Source organism: Cyprinodon tularosa, unplaced genomic scaffold (assembly GCF_016077235.1).
Source record: "Cyprinodon tularosa strain WSP-4 unplaced genomic scaffold, ASM1607723v1 ctg267, whole genome shotgun sequence".
Lineage (NCBI taxonomy): Eukaryota > Metazoa > Chordata > Actinopteri > Cyprinodontiformes > Cyprinodontidae > Cyprinodon > Cyprinodon tularosa.
The window spans coordinates 1,647,380-1,664,655 of record NW_024038971.1 but is presented as its reverse complement, the minus strand read 5'-3'; the positions used below and the strand labels follow the sequence as shown (position 1 = coordinate 1,664,655).

General features: G+C 37.5%; 3 protein-coding genes and 1 long non-coding RNA gene across 5 annotated transcripts; 1 reads left to right on the top strand and 3 right to left on the bottom strand.

The window, feature by feature from the left end:
• LOC119786174 lies at positions 1 to 1,970 on the bottom strand. 2 transcript variants are annotated; one of them, XR_005281156.1, is made up of 4 exons: positions 1,133 to 1,970; positions 983 to 1,046; positions 392 to 529; positions 1 to 94 (listed from the first exon to the last, which is right to left on the bottom strand). It is a non-coding gene; the product is annotated as an uncharacterized LOC119786174 (long non-coding RNA). The 2 variants fall into 2 exon arrangements; XR_005281155.1 differs by having other exon boundaries at positions 983 to 1,955.
• A 2,231-nt stretch (positions 1,971 to 4,201) lies between these two features.
• On the top strand, positions 4,202 to 6,296 carry LOC119786172 (ADP-ribosylation factor-like protein 14). Its single transcript, XM_038289335.1, has one exon. The coding sequence runs from the start codon at positions 5,071 to 5,073 to the stop codon at positions 5,674 to 5,676; it is 606 nt and encodes a 201-aa protein (XP_038145263.1). The 5' UTR covers positions 4,202 to 5,070; the 3' UTR covers positions 5,677 to 6,296.
• Positions 6,041 to 9,105, bottom strand: LOC119786173 (uncharacterized membrane protein C3orf80 homolog). Its single transcript, XM_038289336.1, has one exon. It carries the CDS (start codon positions 8,324 to 8,326, stop codon positions 7,817 to 7,819), a length of 510 nt encoding a protein of 169 aa, XP_038145264.1. The 5' UTR covers positions 8,327 to 9,105; the 3' UTR covers positions 6,041 to 7,816.
• Positions 9,106 to 11,895: 2,790 nt separating this feature from the next.
• LOC119786176 (zona pellucida sperm-binding protein 3-like) lies at positions 11,896 to 16,419 on the bottom strand. Its single transcript, XM_038289340.1, has 8 exons — positions 15,925 to 16,419; positions 15,604 to 15,719; positions 15,403 to 15,506; positions 15,156 to 15,333; positions 14,951 to 15,068; positions 12,725 to 12,810; positions 12,314 to 12,549; positions 11,896 to 12,179 (listed from the first exon to the last, which is right to left on the bottom strand). Exons 1-8 carry the CDS (start codon positions 16,336 to 16,338, stop codon positions 12,106 to 12,108), a joined length of 1,326 nt encoding a protein of 441 aa, XP_038145268.1. The 5' UTR covers positions 16,339 to 16,419; the 3' UTR covers positions 11,896 to 12,105.
• Positions 16,420 to 17,276: the final 857 nt, after the last annotated feature.

The window sequence follows — 17,276 nt, the reverse complement described above, 5'->3', positions numbered from 1 at the left end:
TTTTTTTGGCTGAACTGCTCATTGTTACATTTTCGTCTGATGGCCGTGCGCACATCAGAGACACTTGTCTACGGAAACTCCAGAAGAACAGCGTCTGTTAACCAAACAGAGAGATACTGTAAATTCATAGTATTTTTGAGCAGTACATCAGAAAAGTCTGACAAATTGTATCAGTATGATATACCAGGGTCCATAAGTGCACCAGAAAAAAAAATTGTCCATTTCAGTTGAATTTAAATAAATCTGATGCATCAAGTGGTTTTATCAGATCTGATCAAAAAAATTAAACAAAGTAACAACAAAAATTGTCAGAGATCTCAGAAAAGAAAAAAATTATGAATCCGCAGAAAGAAAGGGAAGAAAAATCCTTAAGTTTCCTTGTTTTTCCTACCACCCTCCAGGGAACCGGATGGCATTCAAATTGGGAACATCCTGCATCAACATCTCTGGTGGAGTCTAGTCCAGTCCATACAATGAACTGCTCAGCTGTAACAGCAGATTCTGCAACTATGTAAAAAAAAAAAACAGCCTGCACACAAATGTGCAGAGCAATTACTTCAATTGGAAAATAAATCATGTAATCACCATAATATAAATTGGTTTTTACCACATTTATACAGACAAAAATATAAAGTAAAATTATCAATTTACATGTGGTTCACTGTCTAAGAAATCATTATGGTCAGTAGTCAATACTTGTATCTGGAAAAAACAATCCAGGACACCTATGAAGGGTTAATTTTACGTTAACCCCTTGTGGGGGTTTTACAGCAACATCACACAAGATGTAGCTAGCTTGAAAGTGCATTTTCTTTTTTAGAAGAGCACATGGGGGGTGTGTTAGCCTCCTTCTCACTGTGCTAATGCATTCAATAAATCAAAAGAGCTAGTAAAATTACATATATTACAAAACATTATATCCTGACTGGTTTTACATCTCAAAAAATATATATATTTCATTCACAGGTTCATGTGAACTCACCAGGATATTCTTCAACACAATAATACAGCAAATCTTCCTGCTCAACCGATTACATCTCCTGTTTCTACAATACAAATATAATAATCAAAATCGCGTTTTATACAGATATCTTAAGATTTCAAAACCAAATGGGAATGTTTTGAAAGTTACCTCTCTCCATGCAGACCAAGGCCTTAAAAGAAAAGCACGCTAGCTCTGAGCAGGGAGGAGCCGTGACTAACTGCTGTGCAGGTGTGGTGCATTCAAAGTCTATGGGAATTCTGATATCAGTACTGAACCAAAAACTCCCCAAGACTAAAATTCTTGGGGAGCTACTACTTTACAGACATCAAGGCCAAACAACCTCCACATATCACTCCTATATGCATGAAGTGCTGTCAGCGACTTTTAAATATGTGCACTCACCAATTGGTCTTGTTTGCAGTAGCCCTGCTTTGATCCATTAAACAATACTAATGAAATGTTCTTTTTTGAACACTTGAGACAATTGTAATGTGTTAAGTTTATTTCTTTTGCATTTGGCCAGTATTAACTTTTCTGTTGCAATGTGGGTTATGCTATTTGTTAGATCATAATGTAGCACTGCACCAGCTTTAAACCACTTGCTTTTCAGCAGAACACACATTTTTGTGCACCTGTACTTTTGAAGTGAACATTTAGTGTTTTGTTCAATGTGGTTTTGTGTGTAAGATGTATTGTATCATATTTCTTTTTCAAAACTTATTAAACATTACATAACAACTGCAATAATTGCTATCTGTGTACTTTACACACAGCACAAAATTGCATAATAGGGTTTAAGTGCATTTTTGTAGTTATACTATTGAACACTTTCCAAAAGAATTACCTGAAGTACAAGCGTATATAACTTCACTTCATAATTAGATTCAAATGTAACTTAAAATGCACTCAAACTTAATATTACAGTGTCGATATTAAAATGTGTACTTTTAAAATATGCTTTCAATGTACGTTACAATGACAACTTTGAGCATACAATTTAAAATATAGCAAAAATATATGTAAAAACAAATTTAAAATAAGTACACTTTAGAAATTACACATAACTTTCACTTAAAGTATACTTTTTTAATAATATATTTCTATAAAGTGTAACATAGTGTAATTATGTTAAAGTGTGTTAAAAGTATTAGCATGAAAGCGTAATGTTAGTATACTTTTTATATATTTACAAAAAGTACAATTTGTCTAAGTACATTTTCAGTAAACTATAGGAAATATGAATATACTTGAAATACAATAAAGCACATTTTTTTTTTACCAGGGTGTGCAGACGACATGAGCCTGAAAGTGCATCCATGCTCTACTCCGTCCGTCCACATCCAAAGGAAGATGCCCTCTCCGTGTAATGCAACTCAGTCCTCTGCTTGGACAGCAGAAAAATCCTCACCGCACTCCTGGCCTTTGAGTCGCCGTGACACAGAGGGGCTGGTGTACGTGATGGATAACCCAACTGGGGGTGTGTGGGTGAAACAGAGGGAAAAATGGACCAGAACCTGATGGAAAGGAAATGCAGATGATTTTACCTGAAGGATCAGTCGAGCTGGTTACCTTTCTATGGATGTGCCTCTCATCCAGGTTTCCTAACCCTGGGCTGCTGTGGCCAGCAGGGCCTGTTTGATGGGGAGTCCAGTTGGTTGCTCATGGATAAGTGCAGTTAAAATAAAACTGCACGTTTATTGTAACGATATAGGATTTTGGAGAAGAATGACAACTAAGTTCTACAAGAGAAGACAATAATAGATGTCTGCCACGTGTTTATTTGTTGTGCGGCGATCCACAGATTAGGCAATGGATTACATGCACAATTTAAATAAGATATGCCGAATTATTATTACTTTTCAAATCTTAAACAACAAGAGGAGTTGGGTCAGTTTAAGTGCTGCATACATTTAAGAGTATGTCAGTAAAACCTTCCAACGTCTGACCAAAATTTTTATTTATTTCCTTCTCTTTTTAAATTGTTGATATTCTTTGGAGAACACCGAAAACCTTTAGAACTCTTTTGTATTTATTCTATGCTATCTTTTTATATTTATGTTTTAATGTAATTGGTGTTGACCCACTTTTATTGAAGTCAGACCAGGTATTTCATGAAATGAATAATATTGTGTTGTTTTTTTTTTTTGCTGACAAATGCGGTGAGCCTTACACCTGCGATTACATTCACCATCTCCAATGGATTGCACAAAGAATGTATTTTTTCATATTCAATTTGTAATATTTGAACTGCCCAACTTTATTTATTTATTTATTTATTGATTTAGCTGGAAAGGGCATGTTTATTTGTATTCTTGTACTGTGATGTTCACAATTTTTTATTTACACAGAACATATGTTATAATTGTTACTGTCATCATAGTTAACTATGGTCGTGTTTTAACAATACAAGCTTCTGACATAGTAAATATGGCTAAAGCACATTTTTTTTCATAAGAAGAAAACAACAACAAAAAACTAATAGTCTTCTCCAGAGGGCTGTTTAATATGGCTTTGCACCAATAATAGTTGAAGCTGGCGTCTAGGTATTCCTGTCTGGTGCCAAACCAACTGTTTTATTTTTTCAAAGGAATAAGGAATCTGTTTTGTGATCTGAAATAAGAAACTTATAGTTAAACTGATGGAGTATGTACTACTCTGCCAGACAGTATTGACTCTGCACTCTTAAACATTTATAAAGTTTAAGATTTATAAAACCTTTATTGATTAGGCCTAAATGTTATAACACACACGAAACTCCAAGAAGCATTTGTTTACTTTGGTACTGGGACCACAATGTGAAGACAACTACATATTTAGAGGACTCATACCTGAATACATCACAGACTATAGTTAAAACACACATTTTGTTGATAAAGTTAAAAAGTATTATTCTGAATGAGTAACCACAGAGGGGCCCTTGTGCAAAGAACAAGGGTCCCTCACAGGGTCCCACACACTGCAAAAAAAAAAAAAAAAAAAAAAAAAAAATGTAGATCTAAGTAAGTTTGTTCTGGAATTGAGGAGGTAAGTGAGACATTTTGCCAATGGAAGGAGACAATTTACATTTAACCCTTTATAGGGCATTCAGTGAAAGACTTTAAACATCTAAATTTCAAGAGTACACTGCAAAAACTGAAATCTAAGTAAGTCAGTTTTTCTTAAAATAAATGCATTTTTTCTTGAACTGAGTAGGTTAGTGAGATACTTTGCAAATGGAATAAGAAAATTTACATTTAAAATAAGGAAAAAAAAATGCAGTCTCCTATTTCAAGATCATAATATCAAATAATCTGATTATAAGGATAAAAATGGTCCTTCAGCTGGGAGATTTTCTTATTTACCTACTCAAATTAAGGGTAAATACATTTATTTTAAGACATTTTCACAAATTTAAAGATATTTTTTGTAGTGTGTCATTGGAATCCAAGACAAGACCGTATTAACTTTGTAACCTTCAAAAAATGTGTATATTTTGATGGCATAAATGAATGTTAATGTAAATACTAGAAAAGCCAACATGCCCGTATATATTAAGAAAAATAACAAAAGTGCTTCATTAAGAAATTCATGAAAAACCCTCAGAGGGTGAAAGAAATGGCACTCCATTTGTAGGGGGTATGCAAGTGATCAAAAATGGTAACTTTCCCTATAAAGGGTTATAATAAGAAAAAAACAATTGCATTGTCTTATTTCAAGTACATATTATCTCATCTTATTTTAAGTGTAAAAATACTCCTTCCATTGGCAAATCATCTTATTTGCCTCCTCAAATTAAGGGTAAATACACTTAATTTAAGAAATTTCAACTCATTTTCAAAATGTGTTTGCAGTGTACAGATGAAAATATCCGGCATTCTTGATTAAATTAAGAGGGATTGTCATTAACGACTTTCTTTAATGGTTGGTGGAGACATCGCTGCGGAATAAAGGATAGGTCGAAACTTTGCCCTGTGCCTTATCAGCCGTCAGTGCGGAGATAATGGCTTATCTATTAAACTCCGGGCAACGCACTATACAAACATCACATCAGGATTTATAGGGCTGGCCCTCACACCATTAAAGCTTCTGCGTGGATCCACGTCGCAATGGGTCAGCTTATGTCCAAACAACCACAAGTTCAAGTCATTCTCCTCGGTCTGGACAACGCTGGGAAATCCACCCTCCTCTACAAGCTCAAACACAAAACGAGCGTCTCCACCGTGCCGACCATCGGCTTTAACGTGGAGATGCTGGACGCCAGAAAGAACAGGAAGAACATCGCCGTGACCATGTGGGACGTCGGCGGTCAGGGGATGATGCGTGAACACTGGAAGGACTATTACCAAAACGCAGCGGCCATCGTGTTCGTGGTGGACGCCTCCGACCTGCGGCGCATGGAGGAGGCGCGCAGCGAGCTGGAGAAGACGCTGCGGGACGATCACCTGCGGGGATGTCCGCTGATGCTCCTCGCCAACAAGCAGGACGTGAGAGGCGCGCTGACGGTCACCGACATGAAGGACAAGTTTAACATGAGGAAGATGTGCGTGGGCAGAGAATGGTTCGTCCAGCCTTGCTCCGCTTCCACAGGGTTCGGAGTGGAAGAGGCTTTTAAGCGTTTGGTCCAGATGGTGAAACTTCCCTCTGAGCCTGGAGCTGTCAAAGACAATATCAAGGATAGCGTGCACTACCTGCGATCGAACAGCAAACAATGAACTTTATTTATAAGATATGTTTCTCTTTTAACTTATTTGCTCCAACTGCAAACTGCAGCAATCACTGTAACACGAAAATAATGTCAGTACAGTTCACTGTGTTTAAATACACTGTAAAAGTACATTGTACAATTTTTTTTGGATATACATTACATTTTAGTCATGTTTGCAATCTACTTTGTTTTGTTTACAATGTTTCCCCTAAAGTTTGAAATATTATCTAAACAGAATAAGCTGAGCGAACTGATACCATGGTCAGCTCCACACTAATGCAAGCCTATCATGTCATTCTGCCATTGTTTATCCTCTTAAAATCCCTTTACAAATGTGTAATTGTTCAACAGATATCATTTTTTTTATATATATAAAAAGTGTTTCCAATGGTATGGACTGAAGTTTAAAAGTTAACTTAAAGTTTTTGACACCTGATCCCCAAAATGATCTTCAGCCTAAATCATATCTGGAAAACCATAAGACATTAAAACTAAATCTAAAGCCCTGGACTCTAGGGTAGGTTAACTGTGTGGTATAATGCTTCTAGGAAGACATTTTTTTTTTATTATTATTTTTGTGTGTGTGTGTGACTGTAATGAAATAAGCCAATAAAAGGCAAAAAAGTTTATCCTTCTGATTTTGTGTTTAGGTGTCATGAAAGTCTGCATGTCTTTAAACTATTCAAAGTTCAATAAGAAAAAAGACTGATTGTCTAAGCACCACTGAGACCTACTTTCACGTTGGTACATTAACTTTGTACATCAGGTAGTGTGTTGAACTAAAGGTAGAAAATAACACCCAAGTTAAATCCAGCTTTCGCCATGTGATGCAGCCAGCTAAAATACAGCCAATTGTTTCTCTGTGCTACAATAATCCAGCCTTTGATAGCACTTAAAAACTGCAACACACTTTGTAAGGGAATTAGCGATTCATTCTCTCTGTAGAGGATACTAAACCACTACTCAACTTTTAAATGGCTCCCAAAGGTTTGGCCATGTTTCATATTTTTCAGCCCCTCCTGCACTGGCTGTACATATTAAGATTAATTTTAAATGATTTCATTTGCTTTTAATGATCCTGATATCCTATCTGTTTGAACAGCTACAACCTGACACACTCATGTTGGCTAATCATTTGCTCCTATGTGCCAAACACAAAGTGTAAGCTCTGAGTAGACCGTTCTTTTTCTCCTAAATTATTGAATAACTTTTCCTTTTACATTTCAGAAGCCTCTTCCCTTCCTGTCTGCTTTTAAATGCCTCCTTAAAGCTCATCTCTGCTGAGATTTGTCAGGATGTGAGATGCTGACTTAGTTTTTAATGATGCAATTTAAAAAAAGCAATCTGTTTAATCTTTTTTCATTTTATTTCATTCTGGCTGATTGCTTGATGGTCTCATTATTCAAATGCCGGTCAGTTTTTTGGGGATCCTTTTGCTCTATTATAGTTTAATATTGTAGTATGTGGTTGCTGATTCATTTTTTTTTTTTGTGTGTGTGTGCAGGACAGGAAAACTAAAGAAATGGTGGTATTGTTACTGGTATGATCATTTCAGAAAATATATTTGTAGATGAGATTGTTTGAGAATGTTTAATAATAATGCTAATGCTAAAAATGAACCTTTCTACATGTCTTGCAAATCTTAAATCTTTATCTTGCCATCAAATTAGAGAAAATATGTTTATTAGTTTAAGATTGTTTCTCTCTAATACGAAACCTATTTTTCTGGTGTCTTTTAGCTAAAATTTAGTTGAGCAAACATTTCAAAAGTCAGTTGGGCTTTTTCATCTAATGTATTCTAGATAATCTTGAATAATTTCTATAAAGAAATAAAATCGACCTTAATTAACCAATTTTGTGCAAAAGCCTATGTTCAAATGATACGTTTCTCTTTAACCACTGTTGATTCTGGTTTGGGCTGGTATTAGAATCTTTAACAATTCACTATTATAGATTTATAATATTTAAACTCTAAGAGCAGAAAATTTGTGTCATTCTTACCCTTAAACGCTTCAACAAAAGTCACATCTTGGAAAAAAAACATCCTTGACAACATTTTACTTAAAATCTAAGCAGTTGCTTAAAAGATCAGATAGAAACTGATTTAAAGTCATACCCCATGCTGCTGTTTCAAAGTTTAATTGTATTCAATTAATGTTCGAGTCGTTCATATTGGAGGGACCGGCTCGTCCTCTGCTTCCATCCTTGATTGTCTCTTCGTAGGTTGGGAGATCTCTGCATTCCTCATATGTGGGTAGTTTCACAGCTGACGCATGAGCCAAAGGTGGATCAGCTAAAGTTTCCCTCGAACAGCTCTCCATCAGCATTTCTTGAGATGTGGTGACCGGCGGCGGGCCGTTGTGTGGGGGGCTCTGCTGCCTAGACTTGGAACACAGCATCCTCTGGATAAAGTAGCCCAGGGCGAAGAGCAGCAGCATAATGAGCACTCCGGAAAGTTTCCGGGTCACCATGGCGATGTTGTAGTAGGTGTGGTCCACGCTTGGTTTACAACAGGGGATATAGGAGGAGATGTTTTTGCAGCAGATCGGATCATAGCTGCAGGACCCCGTTCCACATCTTTGAATTGAGGAGGCAAGTGTGGGAGTGAGAAGGCAAACGCTGAAAACTATCACTGTTCTGCATCTGATGGAAAACATATCTGTTGGGATCAGAACCAAACCCCTTCCAGCCACAACAATCAAATTAGAAATGTAAAACAACACTGATGATGCGTTTAAAGATTCCAGGTTGGAAACACAGAGATAAAGACATCACAGAGTCACTGCATGCTCAGAGGAAAACAAAACAGGACCAGCTTGTAGTTCCAATGTTAGCACCATAGGTTACAAAAAACTGAAAGGCAAAACAGAATATGAAAAATGGAAAAAGTTCAACAAGCCCTGGTGTAAGTTTTGTCTCTCTAAATCCAGCTGATGTAGACTTTCATTGTGGCAGCAAACTGTAAATCCAGTTGAACAAATGGCTCACTCCAAGAAGTCGATCAGTTGATTTGTAAAAACCGACAAATGATCTTCAAATGTAAAGCAGAAGAACAGATAGTCAGTATCCCGGAGAAGCGGTGTAGGATTGTTTCAGCACCACGGAAAGCGTTTAACACGCCCTACAAGGGAAAAAAAAAAAGATAAGAGGGAAGGAGGGAGGGGGCTGCTGTCCTAGGAGCTGACGCATTTAACAACAAATAGCTTAAAAGTCGTCTTTGGCAAGATTACAAGGAAGGTCCATTTGCAGAAAGGCTTCTTATTCACTCCTGGGTCAAGCTGCGTCAGCGCGATGAGCTTGTCCATTTAGACATTTCCTTTTCCAAAATAAAGAGTGATAATAAACAGAATATTTGTGTAAGCCTCAGGGGAACAGCAGCATTGCATGAAAGTATGAACAATAAGCAAGAAAAAGAGTTAGAGCTGTGACGGGTGGCTTTACTGGAAGGATTGAAGCCAGCGTTGTTACATCATAGCCTTAGCAAAGATAATCAATAAAGTGACTGCATGATTAGGTTGTGGGTTGTAATGGCAGGAAGTGGCCCTTAAAAGCATGTCTGAATGTCTCCTAAATTGACAAGAGCCAGTATCATGTTACTGTAGATGAATCTTCGCTCTTGTCTGAGAGATGCGTTGTTTGCATTACAGATACAAACACATTCTTTTAATGTCCACATCTCTGTCTGTGGTTTAAAGAGTCTGAAGATGAAATCCAATGCCAAATAAATAGATTTAACCAGCTATACCAAGGACTAGGAACTAGCAGGTCAGTGTTATATTGTGTATTTTTTGTACAAGGCCATCAGATAAAGAGATGGCAAAAATGTTTGACGTTTGCCAGTATTTGGGGTCTTCATGCAGAATGTTCTCATAGTGATGCAGTTTGTATTAGTGCTCTTGGTTTAAGCTGCAGTATGGTTCAAAAGTACTTACCTGATGTAAACCATTTTCCCTTCCTGTTGAAAATTAGTTAAAATGTGCCCAACATTTCAATCCATTTCTAAGCAGTATGTTTTATTTTCAACCTGAAATGAAGACATCAATTGAATGAAAGTTTAAACTATCAAATATACAGTAGATTCATAATATAGAAAAGTGATCTACAGAACATAGTGTTTAGAAGGAAAAAAAAAAAAAACTTTGTCCAACCATGGAAGACTAGTTAACCCAAGATTTTAACAAACTTGAATGGAAGTATTTCTATTTTTATTGCTTATCACTAAGAGAAAAGACATGCTTAAAGTTTACGCTCTTCCACATCCATGGTTATATGGATCCGGGGTAACAATATTTAAACACCAGGTCCATGGAAGCATCAGCTTCGGTGTTACTGGTCAAATGCCTGCAAAGAGGACCAGCAGTCCTTTTCCATTTTTGCCATATATGCCATTTCTTTTCCTGACGTAAGGCAGTAAAAGTGAGCCCTACAGAATAAAAATGTTGGACATTCTCTTCTGTATCTAAGGTTAGATCTGGAACCAGCATTAGTTGGCTGATAAGCCACCTACAGAAATTTTCACACCGGGTTCCCAGATAATCAGGGTTTGCAGACTCTCAGAAAGGACTGTTGAAAAAGATGCAGAACAGTCTCAAAGATGATGCAGAGAGATAATAGCTCTAAAAACCAGGGATATCATTCACACTTTTAAATAGGCTGGGTAACCTAAAACTGGTAAAATTGAGAAATGACTAAATGTGTCATGTGGAGCTTTTTTTTCTTCCCTTTTTGACATGGTCGTCATCTAATGTGGTCGAAGCATCAAGAGTTTACCAAGTGTCCTGCCAATTTTCTGTCTTTTCTATAATCCATGATGCATTTGAATATATGGTGGCATGAAAACAAACTCTTCTCCTGGCAAATATAAAAAAATATAAGTTCCTAAGTATGACTTAGGAAACTAACAGAGTTAACCGGGAGAAATAAAAAGCAATGAGTCAAATCTAAAAGAAAGCCTTTGCTCTCCAGATGACTAGCCTGATAATCTGAATGGTTAATCCCGTTTTTCTAATACATCTTGGGTTTTGTAGACATTTAAAAAATAGCCACTATGATGCATACCACTTCCAACTATATGGTGCTAAAATTCAGCTCTGTACCTTTCCACAGACGGCAGCAACCAAAGGTGGCTTCAAATACCAGGTTGTTTAAGAAGCCCCATGTAAACACTACCATTTAAATTTTTTTTTTGTCCAAAAAGTTAAAGCATCTCTTTTGGAGTTGTAAAATCCTAATTTTTTAGGCATTTATCTGACCCTCAGTCAAAGTATTTTCCTCAATGTCATTGTTCTAAACACTCGCTGTGGGCAAAATGTCCTTTAAAGAACCACTACTCACTTTCAAGATCTTTCAAAATAGAGAAGGTTGTATTTAAATTCAAACTGATTGGGATTCATGAGCTTTTGCTAGATAAGTACCAGTAAGAAAGGAAAAGGAGTCTGCATGCTTTCATCACTTTTTGCTTAGCATCTATACAGCACCGAGGCTCTATTAGGAACTCCAGTCTTTCACATATACAGAGACCAAACAGAAAATGAAGACAAAATTGCTTCATACAGTGTGACGTGCAAATATATCCACCTTCATATGTGTTAGTCTTGTCAGAGCTTCACCTGTTGCTAAGTATGTGTAAATTTCACTTGCTTCCCCCCCAGAAAGCTGTAGTCCATTTAACTAGCATCATGCACATTTCTGTCAGATGACATCCAGCATGCCAAAGCCTGTCCAAATTGAACACAGCAGGAATTCCAGCCTTTACTATTGACCCCCCCCCCCCCAAAAAAAAGGTAAACAGGAGCTTGATTTACAGTTCATTTCTGGATGCAGCTCAGATTTCTTTGCTTCCACACCTTGGCAGTTCAAAGAAAGCCTTTTGAGCAATAAACCTGCCATAATCTCAGCTAATGCAACAGCGGCTCAAGTGTCTTTTACAATTTTATACACAAGACACCGAAGATGATGTAGTTGAAATAAAAATCTAGAAAAAGCACTTTCCTTGGTTTGACCAATACTGTTGGTTTTCAAAAAATGTATATAAAAAAATCTTTCCATCTATATCCATGCTGTGTGCAGGATTTGGACATTTTTACCATCAACTTTGGTTTGTTTTCAAAACTTAAATCATTATGAACCAATTTTGCTGAAATTTTCAGAGCAGGTCCATATTATGACTGACAAAAAATTGACATTTTGGCAATGATCTGAACAACCAAAGATTTAACTTCAGGTGGAAACATGACTGAGGTCTCCCCTAATGATTTTCTATTTATCCATTTTCTTGCCATCAAAAATTAAAGGATTATCATAAATTTGATTTGGTAGACGCATTCCAAATACTTTATTCCAAGATCAATATTAGCATTTGTACATTGTCCAAAAAGTCCTTTTATCCACAATTCCTCACTCTCCAGTCTGGTACTCCCAGCCTCAGTCTGCGTTTTCAGTTTGATTCTTTAGAACCCGATTCTTTTCTGGATGGCAGCACAAACACAGGTCCCAGTTGGGCAGATTTGTCTGAAATCAAACAGGGCTTTAGTCAAAAATGCTTATTGGATCCACCAATTGATTTTAAACAAAACATTTCCCTTTTCCTCTGGTAAGATTCAACAAGTTGGGATATTCATAGCAGTACAATGCAGGGTACTCACAATCTTTGTGGTCTGAATTTCTCTGTTGCCCCTTATACGTTCCTGGATGGAAATTCAAGTAATTAGCTGTGTAATGTTCAGCTTTACTCCGGAATAAATCTTGTGTTGAAGGAATGATGGGCCTCGCTTTGGTGCTGGTGGCAGTTTTGGGAGGTTTTGTGGTTTGAGGTTCCTCAAAACGCTGTGAGACATCACAGCTTCTACATGCCTGGTCAGTTCCATCCACTGACTTCCACCTAGAGAAGTAATTGGAAGAGATTTCGCTTGTATTTTTAGAAATACAACTTGAGTAAAAAATATGAAACACTTATACAACACTGAAGTGGGTATATGATGCAGTTCCACAATATGTGCAGTAATAAGTGTCCTGTATAGGAGGGGGGAAAGAAAAAAAAAAAAAAGTCTGTTTACCGGTTTCCAACCAAAGAGCATGCCCGGTTTTGAGAGTTGACAGGCAGAGTGACAGGAACCGCTTTCAAAGAACAGGTTATGTAAATCTGTGGAGAAGAAGTGCTTGTATGACAAAAATAGAAGTATTCAAATTCTCATCAAAACATCAAATAAGCCAACTTCGCACACATTGAATACACCAACTCTCCCAGCTACCATCTAATACTCTAGGTCGGAACAGACTGGATTATTAATCCCTCACTACATCTTTTAAGCTGCTTAGAAAACAAACATGTTTAAAAATAATATGATAGATATTAGTAAAATCCATCAACTTCCTCCCAATTTAGATGCACATCTGCTGGAAAAAGATTTAATTAATTCAACCAAAAATAGGAAGCTCAATTTTATTACGATCGATAATAGCTTAAAGCCAAGAAAAACCAAAATTCATCTTCCCAAATGAAGATAAGAAAATTTATACAGAAACAACCTTAATTTTGTTGCCTTTACATCAGTTACTACAGGTGCTGGTCATAAAATTAGAATATCATGAAAAAGTAGATTGATTTCAGTAATTCCATTTAAAAAGTGAAACTTGTATATTATATTCATACATTACATACAAACTCATATATTTCAGATGTTTGTTTTGTTTAATTTTGATGATTACAAATAACAAATGAAAATCTCAAATTCATCATATCAGAAAATTAGAATATTGTGAAAAGGTTCAAAATTGATGGCCCCTGGTGCCACACTCTAATCAGCTAATTAACTCAAACCATCTGCAAAAGCCTTTAAATGGTCTTTCAGTCTAGTTCTATAGGCTACACAATCATGGGGAAGACTGCTGACTTGACAGTTGTCCAAAAGACGACCATCGACACCTTGCACAAGGAGGGCAAGACACAAAAGGTCATCGCTAAAGAGGCTGGCTGTTCACAGAGCTCAGTGTCCAAGCACATTAATAGAGAGGCGAAGGGAAGGAAAAGATGTGGTCGAAAAAAGTGTACAAGCAAGAGAGATAACCGCACCCTGGAGAGGATTGTGAAACAAAACCCATTCAAAAATGTGGGGGAGATTCACAAAGAGTGGACTGCAGCTGGAGTGAGTGCTTCAAGAACCACCACACACAGACGTATGAAAGACATGGGTTTCTGCTGTCGCATTCCTTGTGTCAAGCCACTCTTGAACCACAGACAGCGTCAGAAGCGTCTTGCCTGGGCTAAAGAGAAACAGGACTGGACTGCTGGTGAGTGGTCCAAAGTCATGTTCTCTGATGAAAGTAAATTTTGCATTTCCTTTGGAAATCAAGGTCCCAGAGTCTGGAGGAAAAGAAGAGAGGCACTTCATCCACGTTGCTTGAAGTCCAGTGTAAAGTTTCCACAGTCAGTGATGGTTTGGGGTGCCATGTCATCTGCTGGTGTTGGTCCATTGTGTTTTCTGAGGTCCAGGGTCAACGCAGCCACATACCAGGAAGTTTTAGAGCACTTCCTGCAGCTGACCAACTTTTTGGAGATGCAGATTTCATTTTCCAACAGGACTTGGCACCTGCACACAGTGCCAAAGCTACCAGTACCTGGTTGAAGGACCATGGTATCCCTGTTCTTAATTGGCCAGCAAACTCTCCTGACCTTAACCCCATAGAAAATCTATGGGGTATTGTGAAGAAGAAGATGCAATACACCAGACCCAACAACTCAGAAGAGCTAAAAGCCACTATTAGAGCAACCTGGGCTATCATAACACCTGAGCAGTGCCACAGACTGATCGACTCCATGCCACGCCGCATTGCTGCAGTAATACAGGCCAAAGGAGGCCCAACTAAATACTGAGTGCTGTACATGCTCATACTTTTCATGTTCATACTTTTCAGTTGGCCAACATTTCTATAAATCCTTTGTTTTTATTGGTCTTCAGTAATATTCTAATATGATGAATTTGAGATTTTCATTTGTTGTCATTTGTAATCATCAAAATTAAACAAAATAAACATCTGAAATATATGAGTTTGTATGTAATGTATGAATATAATATACAAGTTTCACTTTTTAAATGGAATTACTGAAATCAATCTACTTTTTCATGATATTCTAATTTTATGACCAGCACCTGTACATCAATGCAACATGAGATTGAGGTGATCAGTCTGTGGTTCTACTGAGGTGTCCATTTTAGAGCCCTTCACCAAATTTATACTTTTGGTCTGGCATAAAAAAAAAAATAGAAATAAAATCTATTAACCTGGTTGCTGGGTTCCTGGTAAAATCTGAAGGCATCTAGCTGGAATCTCAGCTTGTGCTCCTCAATTCTTGGCAAGAAGTGAGATTTGGAGTTTGTCAAGTAAGCATCAACAAGACATCTGTTATAAGGAAATTAAATCAGTTTCATGTCAAGTTACAAAAATAACTTTTTTGGAGCAGCACTACAGATTTGTCCCACAGCTCACCCGTTATGCTCAATGAAATCATATCGTGGAGATGCTTCTGTATCTGGGGTTGCTGTGGCAACACAGTGGTCAACATAAACTCGAAGAGGCATGTGGTGACCCATGACGATAGATGCTTCAAAGTAAATGGGATCACCAACAAAGAATACGTAAGATCCCCTTTCAGACATCCAATCATCTGAAAATAAAAATAAATGTTTGTTTCCCAAAATGGGGATTGTTTTCCGCTCAAAGATAAATTTAATACCATTCATAATTTGGATATTGAAATATATCTGGTCATCAGCTGAATCTATGGAGACAAAAGGAACCCAGATGGGATACAAGGAGATGCCATCTACAGAATACCTCCTGAAACAACAAAAAAACAAATTGATTACACCAAATGAAAGCTGAATCTTTCAACAGAATATAATTTCAGAAACCATTTTAAATATGCAGGACTTGCCGGTCAAAATGACATTCAACTGGTACAGCCGCATCATCCAGTCTGAGCAATCCATCAGGCGAAGGTCTCGGAGAGTAGGTCAGAACGTTTGAATAGATGATCTTCTCTTCTGTAGACTGGGAAATGACAACTCCACAGGTTTGTGGATGAAAACTGACCAAATGATTTTATCAATCCCTCAACAGCCTAAATGTGTTTAAATAGATGGGATGCATCAAGCTCAAATGAGTAAACTGGTGTGCAGGCTAGTTTATTTCTCTAAGCTTACAAGTTTACAGTTTTTAATATTAAAGTGTTGATTGTGTGGTGCTGGGAGCTTACAGAGAGCTTGGTCCCGCAGTCAGTAAACCGGGTCAGAAGGCTGAACTCCTCCTCTCCTGACTGGACCGCTACGCACTCAGTCCCATCACTCGGAGAGTTTAAACCCAGTTTAAGGTGTGCACCGTCCACCTTTATGCCTTTATCAAACATGTCTGACTGCACCACAACCTCCATAAAATCCGGGTGGCACTTTACCACGACTGATGGAGGCTGAACACTGAGCTCCTCACTTTGCTGCTGCTGCTGCTTCATGGCCGACAGCTGAGGCTGAAATCCCCCGTATGCTCCGAGCAAAGCGCGAGGGTGTGACGCTCCTGAGCCGCGGCTCTTACCCAGCCGACCTTCTGTGATTGTGGAAAGTGAATAAAAGAAAACGAGCCACCAGGACACGATTTGTAGCGGGCGGCGGTCCATTCTCAGACACGTTTGGAAGAGACTGGCCCCTGAACCCGCTGAAGTTATGGCCGCAGCTGCAGGTGATTAAGGCTCCTCAGACGCACCTGGTGAGAATTATTCCTCTTAATTAGCGCATTTATTCATTACATGGAGCATAATAATACAAATCTCTGCTGATTTTTGAGTATACATTATTGTGCCTTCTGTATATATATATATATATATATATATATATATATATATATATATATATATATATATATATATATATATATATATATATATATATATATATATATATATATATATATATATATATATATATATCTATCACATTGGCATTTATAGCTGTTATGCGCTTAATCCCGCACTAGATGGCAACAAAGCTCCTTCCTTTAGTTCTCACACAGTAATTCAAACAGTATGTATGTAACTAACTTGTCCTCTCACTTTGATTCAAAGCAGGGGCGGATTTAGGAAATTTGGGGCCCTAGGCAAAGACTGCAGGCCTTGATGCTCAATTCCAATTTTTTATGTGAAATCCGATTTTTTTGTATTGCAGTTCACATTCCCAAATATATGCGACTTGTATATGATTTCCTGTCTGAAATTCATTTATAAAGCTTAAGTGTCAGTGACAGTAGAGGACACAATGACATCACAAGCTAGCGTGCTTTGTGTTTACGGAAGTAAACGTGGATGTAGTGCTGGAGCGCATCTTGCAATCTTTCCAAACCTTAAAACCTCAATCCTTTCAATCTTTTCAAGATTAAAAAAATACTATACTCCGCATCATCGTCCGCTATGGCGTTTTTTTTTCCTGCGGCTTTTTCATAGCAAGAAGCAGAATAGTGACCTTTGTTGGGTATTAATGGCATTCAGGTTGGATGAATACGAACGACCTGGCCGTTCAGACACAGGTCGCAATTGAAAAGTTTCAAAGTATCAGATTCAGG

Excerpts from the sequence above, each read along its gene's own strand:
- LOC119786173 (XM_038289336.1), bottom strand. The coding sequence starts at position 8,326 with ATGTTTTCCATCAGATGCAGAACAGTGATAGTTTTCAGCGTTTGCCTT.
- LOC119786172 (XM_038289335.1), top strand. The coding sequence starts at position 5,071 with ATGGGTCAGCTTATGTCCAAACAACCACAAGTTCAAGTCATTCTCCTC.
- LOC119786176 (XM_038289340.1), bottom strand. The coding sequence starts at position 16,338 with ATGGACCGCCGCCCGCTACAAATCGTGTCCTGGTGGCTCGTTTTCTTT. Across the intron at positions 15,720-15,924 it reads ACTGCGGGACCAAGCTCTCT|TCTACAGAAGAGAAGATCAT; the intron begins GTAAGCTCCCAG and ends GTCATTTCCCAG. Across the intron at positions 12,811-14,950 it reads ACCAGGAACCCAGCAACCAG|ATTTACATAACCTGTTCTTT; the intron begins GTTAATAGATTT and ends TCTTCTCCACAG.